Below are 10,548 nucleotides of genomic sequence, written 5' to 3' on the forward strand. Positions count from 1 at the left end.
TCAGAGGGTCAGTACTGAGGGAGTGCTGCACTGTCAGAGGGTCAGTACTGAGGGAACACCGCACTGTCAGAGGGACAGTACTGAGGGAGTGCCGCACTTTCAGAGGGTCAGTACTGAGGGAGTGCTGCACTGTCGGAGGGTCAGTACTGAGGGAGCGCCGCATTGTCAGAGGGTCAGTACTGAGGGAGCGCCGCATTGTCAGAGGATCAGTACTGAGGGAGTGCCGCACTGTCAGAGGGACTGTGCTGAGGGAGTGCTGCACTGTCAGAGGGTCAGTACTGAGGGAGCGCCGCACAGTCAGAGGGTCAGTACTGAGGGAGTGCTGCACTGTCAGAGGGTCAGTACTGAGGGAGTGCTGCACTGTCAGAGGGTTAGTACTAAGGGAGTGCTGCACTGTCAGAGGGTCAGTACTGAGGGAGTGCTGCACTGTCAGAGGGTCAGTACTGAGGGAGCGCCGCACTGTCAGAGGTTCAGTACTGAGGGAGTGTCGCACTGTCAGAGGGTCAGTACAGAGGGAGTGCCGCACTGTCAGAGGGTCTGTACTGAGGGAGCGCCGCACTGTCAGAGGGTCAGTACTGAGGGAGTGCTGCACTGTCAGACGGTCAGTACTGAGGGAGTGCTGCACTGTCAGAGGGTCAGTACTGAGGGAGTGCTGCACTGTCAGATGGTCAGTACTGAGGGAGTGTTGCACTGTCAGAGGGTCAGTACTGAGGGAGTGCCGCAATATCAGAGGGTCAGTACTGACGGAGTGCCGCACTGTCAGAGGGTCAGTACTGAGGGAGCGATGCACTGTCAGAGGGTCAGTACTGAGGGAGTGCCGCACTGTCAGAGGATCAGTACTGAGGGAGTGCCGCACTGTCAGTGGGTCAGTACTGAGGGAGTGCTGCACTGTCAGAGGGTCAGTACTGAGGGAGCGCCACACTGTCTGAGGGTCAGTATTGAGGGAGTGCTGCACTGTCAGAGGGTCAGTACTGAGGGAGTGCCGCACTCTCAGGGGGTCAGTACTGAGGGAGTGCCGCACTGTCAGAGGGTCAGTACTGAGGGAGTGCTGCACTGTCAGAGGGTCAGTACTGAGGGAGTGCCGCACTGTCAGAGGGTCAGTACTGAGGGAGTGCCGCACTGTCAGAGGGTCAGTACTGAGGGAGTGCCGCACTGTCAGAGGGTCAGTACTAAGGGAGTGCCGCACTGTCAGAGGGTCAGTACTGAGCGAGTGCCGCACTGTCAGAGGGTCAGTACTGAGGGAGCGCCGCACTGTCAGAGGGTCAGTACTGAGGGAGTGCTGCACTGTCAGAGGGTCAGTACTGAGGGAGTGCTGCACTGTCAGAGGGTCAGTACTGCGGGAGTGCTGCACTGTCAGAGGATCAGTACTGAGGGAGTGCCACACTGTCAGTGGGTCAGTACTGAGGGAGTGCTGCACTGTCAGAGGGTCAGTACTGAGGGAGCGCCACACTGTCTGAGGGTCAGTATTGAGGGAGTGCTGCACTGTCAGAGGGTCAGTACTGAGGGAGTGCCGCACTCTCAGGGGGTCAGTACTGAGGGAGTGCCGCACTGTCAGAGGGTCAGTACTGAGGGAGTGCTGCACTGTCAGAGGGTCAGTACTGAGGGAGTGCCGCACTGTCAGAGGGTCAGTACTGAGGGAGTGCCGCACTGTCAGAGGGTCAGCACTGAGGGAGTGCCGCACTGTCAGAGGGTCAGTACTGAGGGAGTCCCGCACTGTCAGAGTGTCAGTACTGGGGGAGTCCCGCACTGTCAGAGGGTCAGTACTGAGGGAGTGCCGCACTGTCAGAGGGTCAGTACTGAGGGAGTGCCGCACTGTCAGAGGGTCAGTACTGAGGGAGAGCTGCATTGTCAGAGGGTCAGGACTGAGGGAGCGCCGCACTGTCAGAGGGTCAGTACTGAGGGAGTGCCGCACTGTCAGAGTGTCAGTACTGAGGGAGTGCCGCACTGTCAGAGGGTCAGTACTGAGGGAGTGCTGCACTGTCAGAGGGTCAGTACTGCGGGAGTGCTGCACTGTCAGAGGGTCAGTACTGAGGGAGCGCTGCACTGTCAGAGGGTCAGTACTGAGGGAGTGCCGCACTGTCAGAGAGTCAGTACTGAGGGAGTGCCGCACTGTCAGAGGGTCAGTACTGAGGGAGTGCCGCACTGTCAGCGGGTCAGTACTGAGTGAGTGCCGCACTGTCAGAGGGTCAGTACTGAGGGAGTGCTGCACTGTCAGAGGGTCAGTACTGAGGGAACACCGCACTGTCAGAGGGACAGTACTGAGGGAGTGCCGCACTTTCAGAGGGTCAGTACTGAGGGAGTGCTGCACTGTCGGAGGGTCAGTACTGAGGGAGCGCCGCATTGTCAGAGGGTCAGTACTGAGGGAGCGCCGCATTGTCAGAGGATCAGTACTGAGGGAGTGCCGCACTGTCAGAGGGACTGTGCTGAGGGAGTGCTGCACTGTCAGAGGGTCAGTACTGAGGGAGCGCCGCACAGTCAGAGGGTCAGTACTGAGGGAGTGCTGCACTGTCAGAGGGTCAGTACTGAGGGAGTGCTGCACTGTCAGAGGGTTAGTACTAAGGGAGTGCTGCACTGTCAGAGGGTCAGTACTGAGGGAGTGCTGCACTGTCAGAGGGTCAGTACTGAGGGAGCGCCGCACTGTCAGAGGTTCAGTACTGAGGGAGTGTCGCACTGTCAGAGGGTCAGTACTGAGGGAGTGCCGCACTGTCAGAGGGTCTGTACTGAGGGAGCGCCGCACTGTCAGAGGGTCAGTACTGAGGGAGTGCTGCACTGTCAGACGGTCAGTACTGAGGGAGTGCTGCACTGTCAGAGGGTCAGTACTGAGGGAGTGCTGCACTGTCAGATGGTCAGTACTGAGGGAGTGTTGCACTGTCAGAGGGTCAGTACTGAGGGAGTGCCGCAATATCAGAGGGTCAGTACTGACGGAGTGCCGCACTGTCAGAGGGTCAGTACTAAGGGAGCGACGCACTGTCAGAGGGTCAGTACTGAGGGAGTGCCGCACTGTCAGAGGATCAGTACTGAGGGAGTGCCGCACTGTCAGTGGGTCAGTACTGAGGGAGTGCTGCACTGTCAGAGGGTCAGTACTGAGGGAGCGCCACACTGTCTGAGGGTCAGTATTGAGGGAGTGCTGCACTGTCAGAGGGTCAGTACTGAGGGAGTGCCGCACTCTCAGGGGGTCAGTACTGAGGGAGTGCCGCACTGTCAGAGGGTCAGTACTGAGGGAGTGCTGCACTGTCAGAGGGTCAGTACTGAGGGAGTGCCGCACTGTCAGAGGGTCAGTACTGAGGGAGTGCCGCACTGTCAGAGGGTCAGTACTGAGGGAGTGCCGCACTGTCAGAGGGTCAGTACTAAGGGAGTGCCGCACTGTCAGAGGGTCAGTACTGAGCGAGTGCCGCACTGTCAGAGGGTCAGTACTGAGGGAGCGCCGCACTGTCAGAGGGTCAGTACTGAGGGAGTGCTGCACTGTCAGAGGGTCAGTACTGAGGGAGTGCTGCACTGTCAGAGGGTCAGTACTGCGGGAGTGCTGCACTGTCAGAGGATCAGTACTGAGGGAGTGCCACACTGTCAGTGGGTCAGTACTGAGGGAGTGCTGCACTGTCAGAGGGTCAGTACTGAGGGAGCGCCACACTGTCTGAGGGTCAGTATTGAGGGAGTGCTGCACTGTCAGAGGGTCAGTACTGAGGGAGTGCCGCACTCTCAGGGGGTCAGTACTGAGGGAGTGCCGCACTGTCAGAGGGTCAGTACTGAGGGAGTGCTGCACTGTCAGAGGGTCAGTACTGAGGGAGTGCCGCACTGTCAGAGGGTCAGTACTGAGGGAGTGCCGCACTGTCAGAGGGTCAGTACTGAGGGAGTGCCGCACTGTCAGAGGGTCAGTACTGAGGGAGTCCCGCACTGTCAGAGTGTCAGTACTGGGGGAGTCCCGCACTGTCAGAGGGTCAGTACTGAGGGAGTGCCGCACTGTCAGAGGGTCAGTACTGAGGGAGTGCCGCACTGTCAGAGGGTCAGTACTGAGGGAGAGCTGCATTGTCAGAGGGTCAGGACTGAGGGAGCGCCGCACTGTCAGAGGGTCAGTACTGAGGGAGTGCCGCACTGTCAGAGTGTCAGTACTGAGGGAGTGCCGCACTGTCAGAGGGTCAGTACTGAGGGAGTGCTGCACTGTCAGAGGGTCAGTACTGCGGGAGTGCTGCACTGTCAGAGGGTCAGTACTGAGGGAGCGCTGCACTGTCAGAGGGTCAGTACTGAGGGAGTGCCGCACTGTCAGAGAGTCAGTACTGAGGGAGTGCCGCACTGTCAGAGGGTCAGTACTGAGGGAGTGCCGCACTGTCAGAGGGTCAGTACTGAGGGAGTGCCGCACTGTCAGAGGGTCAGTACTGAGGGAGTGCCGCACTGTCAGAGGGTCAGTACTGAGGGAGTGCCGCACTGTCAGAGGGTCAGTACTGAGGGAGCGCCGCACTGTCAGAGGGTCAGTACTGAGGGAGCGCCGCACTGTCAGGGGGTCAGTACTGAGGGAGTGCTGCACTGTCAGAGGGTCAGTACTGAGGGAGTGTCGCACTGTCAGAGGGTCAGTACTGAGGGAGTGCTGCACTGTCAGAGGGTCAGTATTGAGGGAACGCCGCACTGTCAGAGGGACAGTACTGAGGGAGTGCAGCACTGTCAGAGGGTCAGTACTGAGGGAGTGCCGCACTGTCAGCGGGTCAGTACTGAGTGAGTGCCGCACTGTCAGCGGGTCAGTACTGAGTGAGTGCCGCACTGTCAGAGGGTCAGTACTGAGGGAGTGCTGCACTGTCAGAGGGTCAGTACTGAGGGAACACCGCACTGTCAGAGGGACAGTACTGAGGGAGTGCCGCACTTTCAGAGGGTCAGTACTGAGGGAGTGCTGCACTGTCGGAGGGTCAGTACTGAGGGAGCGCCGCATTGTCAGAGGGTCAGTACTGAGGGAGCGCCGCATTGTCAGAGGATCAGTACTGAGGGAGTGCCGCACTGTCAGAGGGACTGTGCTGAGGGAGTGCTGCACTGTCAGAGGGTCAGTACTGAGGGAGCGCCGCACAGTCAGAGGGTCAGTACTGAGGGAGTGCTGCACTGTCAGAGGGTCAGTACTGAGGGAGTGCTGCACTGTCAGAGGGTTAGTACTAAGGGAGTGCTGCACTGTCAGAGGGTCAGTACTGAGGGAGTGCTGCACTGTCAGAGGGTCAGTACTGAGGGAGCGCCGCACTGTCAGAGGTTCAGTACTGAGGGAGTGCCGCACTGTCAGAGGGTCAGTACTGAGGGAGTGCCGCACTGTCAGAGGGTCTGTACTGAGGGAGCGCCGCACTGTCAGAGGGTCAGTACTGAGGGAGTGCTGCACTGTCAGAGGGTCAGTACTGAGGGAGTGCTGCACTGTCAGATGGTCAGTACTGAGGGAGTGTTGCACTGTCAGAGGGTCAGTACTGAGGGAGTGCCGCAATATCAGAGGGTCAGTACTGACGGAGTGCCGCACTGTCAGAGGGTCAGTACTGAGGGAGCGACGCACTGTCAGAGGGTCAGTACTGAGGGAGTGCCGCACTGTCAGAGGATCAGTACTGAGGGAGTGCCGCACTGTCAGTGGGTCAGTACTGAGGGAGTGCTGCACTGTCAGAGGGTCAGTACTGAGGGAGCGCCACACTGTCTGAGGGTCAGTATTGAGGGAGTGCTGCACTGTCAGAGGGTCAGTACTGAGGGAGTGCCGCACTCTCAGGGGGTCAGTACTGAGGGAGTGCCGCACTGTCAGAGGGTCAGTACTGAGGGAGTGCTGCACTGTCAGAGGGTCAGTACTGAGGGAGTGCCGCACTGTCAGAGGGTCAGTACTGAGGGAGTGCCGCACTGTCAGAGGGTCAGTACTGAGGGAGTGCCGCACTGTCAGAGGGTCAGTACTGAGGGAGTGCCGCACTGTCAGAGGGTCAGTACTGAGCGAGTGCCGCACTGTCAGAGGGTCAGTACTGAGGGAGCGCCGCACTGTCAGAGGGTCAGTACTGAGGGAGTGCTGCACTGTCAGAGGGTCAGTACTGAGGGAGTGCTGCACTGTCAGAGGGTCAGTACTGCGGGAGTGCTGCACTGTCAGAGGATCAGTACTGAGGGAGTGCCACACTGTCAGTGGGTCAGTACTGAGGGAGTGCTGCACTGTCAGAGGGTCAGTACTGAGGGAGCGCCACACTGTCTGAGGGTCAGTATTGAGGGAGTGCTGCACTGTCAGAGGGTCAGTACTGAGGGAGTGCCGCACTCTCAGGGGGTCAGTACTGAGGGAGTGCCGCACTGTCAGAGGGTCAGTACTGAGGGAGTGCTGCACTGTCAGAGGGTCAGTACTGAGGGAGTGCCGCACTGTCAGAGGGTCAGTACTGAGGGAGTGCCGCACTGTCAGAGGGTCAGTACTGAGGGAGTGCCGCACTGTCAGAGGGTCAGTACTGAGGGAGTCCCGCACTGTCAGAGTGTCAGTACTGGGGGAGTCCCGCACTGTCAGAGGGTCAGTACTGAGGGAGTGCCGCACTGTCAGAGGGTCAGTACTGAGGGAGTGCCGCACTGTCAGAGGGTCAGTACTGAGGGAGAGCTGCATTGTCAGAGGGTCAGGACTGAGGGAGCGCCGCACTGTCAGAGGGTCAGTACTGAGGGAGTGCCGCACTGTCAGAGTGTCAGTACTGAGGGAGTGCCGCACTGTCAGAGGGTCAGTACTGAGGGAGTGCTGCACTGTCAGAGGGTCAGTACTGCGGGAGTGCTGCACTGTCAGAGGGTCAGTACTGAGGGAGCGCTGCACTGTCAGAGGGTCAGTACTGAGGGAGTGCCGCACTGTCAGAGAGTCAGTACTGAGGGAGTGCCGCACTGTCAGAGGGTCAGTACTGAGGGAGTGCCGCACTGTCAGAGGGTCAGTACTGAGGGAGTGCCGCACTGTCAGAGGGTCAGTACTGAGGGAGTGCCGCACTGTCAGAGGGTCAGTACTGAGGGAGTGCCGCACTGTCAGAGGGTCAGTACTGAGGGAGCGCCGCACTGTCAGAGGGTCAGTACTGAGGGAGCGCCGCACTGTCAGGGGGTCAGTACTGAGGGAGTGCTGCACTGTCAGAGGGTCAGTACTGAGGGAGTGCTGCACTGTCAGAGGGTCAGTACTGAGGGAGTGTCGCACTGTCAGAGGGTCAGTACTGAGGGAGTGTCGCACTGTCAGAGGGTCAGTACTGAGGGAGTGCCGCACTGTCAGAGGGTCAGTACTGAGGGAGTGCCGCACTGTCAGAGGGTCAGTACTGAGGGAGTGCCGCACTGTCAGAGGGTCAGTACGGAGGGAGTGCCGCACTGTCAAAGGGTCAGTACTGAGGGAGTGCCGCACTGTCAGAGGGTCAGTACTGAGGGAGTGCCGCACTGTCAGAGGGTCAGTACTGAGGGAGCGCCGCACTGTCAGAGGGTCAGTACTGAGGGAGCGCCGCACTGTCAGAGGGTCAGTACTGAGGGAGCGACCCACTCTCAGAGGGTCAGTACTGAGGGAGTGCTGCACTGTCAGAGGGTCAGTACTGAGGGAGTGCTGCACTGTCAGAGGGTCAGTACTGAGGGAGTGCCCTGTCGGTTCTCTGTGCCCCTACCTGAGTGACGATGTTGTGGTGAAGACCCTCACCCGCCTCGTAAACCCAGCCGTCGGGGCAGTTGATGACTGTGCCCCGCCCCGTGCCGTTGAAGTCGCGGGTCAGCTGGCACGACCCCTGCCCCGTGGCGTTGCCCGGGGAGGGGGCGTCGGGCCGGCAGTGGTGGGGGGGGACCAGCGTGTAGAAGAGGTCAGAGAGCAGGGCAAAGGTCGCCAGCGGGACGGGGAGGCAGGTCAGGGCGCACAGCAGCCGCTGGTGCTGGGCGAAGGGGGCACCGGCCTTGCCCGCCAGCTCGTCGTAGCCGGGCAGCACGCCAGAGGGCTCGGGGCCTGCGGGGGAACTGGCGGGGAAGACCCACGGGGTCGGGGGATGGTGCACAGCATCGGCGTCGCCCTCCATCTCCCGCCCCGAGGTCAGTGGGTCAAGGCTGGGGTCAGGGGTCAGGTGCTGATCGCAAATACCTGCAGGCGGACGAGAGAGATCAATATTAGATTGATAATCAACACATGCCCTACCATCTGCCCCTCACTACACTGTCCCCATCAAACACTCCCAGGACAGGTACAGCACGGGGTTAGATACAGAGTAAAGCTCCCTCTACACTGTCCCCATCAAACACTCCCAGGACAGGTACAGCCCGGGGTTAGATACAGAGTAAAGCTAACTCTACACTGTCCCCATCAAACACTCCCAGGACAGGTGCAGCACGGGGTTAGATACAGAGTAAAGCTCCCTCTACACTGTCCCCATCAAACACTCCCAGGACAGGTACAGCACGGGGTTAGATACAGAGTAAAGCTCCCTCTACACTGTCCCCATCAAACACTGCCAGGACAGGTACAGCACGGGGTTAGATACAGAGTAAAGCTCCCTCTACACTGTCCCCATCAAACACTCCCAGGACAGGTACAGCACGGGGTTAGATACAGAGTAAAGCTCCCTCTACACTATCCCAATCAAATACTCCCAGGACAGGTACAGCACAGGGTTAGATACAGAGTAAAGCTCCCTCTACACTGTCCCCATCAAACACTCCCAGGACAGGTACAGCATGGGGTTAGATACAGAGTAAAGCTCCCTCTACACTGTTGCCATCAAACACTCCCAGGACAGGTACAGCACGGGGTTAGATACAGAGTAAAGCTCCCTCTACACTGTCCCCACCAAACACTCCCAGGACAGGTACAGCACGGGTTTAGATACAGAGTAAAGCTCCCTCTACACTGTCCCCATCAAACACTCCCAAGACAGGTACAGCACGCGGTTAGATACAGAGTAAAGCTGCCTCGACACTATCCCCATCAAACACTCCCAGGACAGGTACAGCACGGGGTTAGAGACAGAGTAAAGCTCCCTCTACACTGTCCCCATCAAACACCCCCAGGACAAGTGGGGGTTAGATACAGAGTAAAGCTCCCTCTACACTGTCCCCACCAAACACTCCCAGGACAGGTACAGCACGGGTTTAGATACAGAGTAAAGCTCCCTCTACACTGTCCCCATCAAACACTCCCAGGACAGGTATAGCACGGGGTTAGATACAGAGTAAAGCTCCCTCTACACTGTCCCCATCAAACACTCCCAGGACAGGTACAGCACGGGGTTAGATACAGAGTAAAGCTCCCTCAGCACTGTCCCCATCAAACACTCCCAGGACAGGTACAGCATGGGGTTAGATACAGAGTAAAGCTCCCCCTACACCGCCCCCATCAAACACTCCCAGGACAGGTACAGCACGGGGTTAGATACAGAGTAAAGCTCCCTCTGCACTGTCCCCATCAAACACTCCCAGGACAGGTACAGCACGGGGTTAGGTACAGAGTAAAGCTCCCTCTACACTGTCCCCATCAAACACTCCCAGGACAGGTACAGCACGGGGTTAGATACAGAGTAAAGCTCCCTCTACACTGTCCCCACCAAACACTCCCAGGACAGGTACAGCACGGGTTTAGATACAGAGAAAAGCTCCCTCTACACTGTCCCCATCAAACACTCCCAAGACAGGTACAGCACGCGGTTAGATACAGAGTAAAGCTGCCTCGACACTATCCCCATCAAACACTCCCAGGACAGGTACAGCACGGGGTTAGAGACAGAGTAAAGCTCCCTCTACACTGTCCCCATCAAACACCCCCAGGACAAGTGGGGGTTAGATACAGAGTAAAGCTCCCTCTACACTGTCCCCACCAAACACTCCCAGGACAGGTACAGCACGGGTTTAGATACAGAGTAAAGCTCCCTCTACACTGTCCCCATCAAACACTCCCAGGACAGGTATAGCACGGGGTTAGATACAGAGTAAAGCTCCCTCTGCACTGTCCCCATCAAACACTCCCAGGACAGGTACAGCACGGGGTTAGGTACAGAGTAAAGCTCCCTCTACACTGTCCCCATCAAACACTCCCAGGACAGGTACAGCACGGGGTTAGATACAGAGTAAAGCTCCCTCAGCACTGTCCCCATCAAACACTCCCAGGACAGGTACAGCATGGGGTTAGATACAGAGTAAAGCTCCCCCTACACCGCCCCCATCAAACACTCCCAGGACAGGTACAGCACGGGGTTAGATACAGAGTAAAGCTCCCTCTGCACTGTCCCCATCAAACACTCCCAGGACAGGTACAGCACGGGGTTAGGTACAGAGTAAAGCTCCCTCTACACTGTCCCCATCAAACACTCCCAGGACAGGTACAGCACAGGGTTAGATACAGAGTAAAGCTCCCGCTACACTGTCCCCATCAAACACTCCCAGGACAGTACAGCACGGGGTTAGAAACAGAGTAAAGCTCCCCGTACACCGTCCCCATCAAACACTCCCAGGACAGGTACAGCACGGGGTTAGATACAGAGTAAAGCTCCCTCTACACTGTCCCCATCAAACACTCCCAGGACAGGTACAGCACGGGGTTAGATTCAGAGTAAAGCTCCCTCTACACTGTCCCCCATCAAACACTCCCAGGACAGGTACAGCACG

The 10,548-nt window shown here is 58.2% G+C and overlaps 1 protein-coding gene across 1 annotated transcript in view; it reads right to left on the reverse strand.

Moving 5' to 3' along the window:
- The window catches only part of LOC140405645 (solute carrier family 22 member 23-like), a gene marked incomplete at its 3' end in the record, with an annotated part of 186,162 nt that extends 178,143 nt beyond the window's left edge, over nucleotides 1-8,019 (reverse strand). Inside the window, exon 1 of the mRNA XM_072494180.1 lies at nucleotides 7,575-8,019. Within this exon, the coding sequence (XP_072350281.1) occupies nucleotides 7,575-7,973 (399 nt within the window). The remainder of the gene's footprint in view (nucleotides 1-7,574) is intronic.
- Between the last annotated feature and the right edge of the window lie 2,529 nt (nucleotides 8,020-10,548).

Source organism: Scyliorhinus torazame, unplaced genomic scaffold (assembly GCF_047496885.1).
Source record: "Scyliorhinus torazame isolate Kashiwa2021f unplaced genomic scaffold, sScyTor2.1 scaffold_175, whole genome shotgun sequence".
In the NCBI taxonomy this organism is placed as follows: Eukaryota; Metazoa; Chordata; class Chondrichthyes; order Carcharhiniformes; family Scyliorhinidae; genus Scyliorhinus; species Scyliorhinus torazame.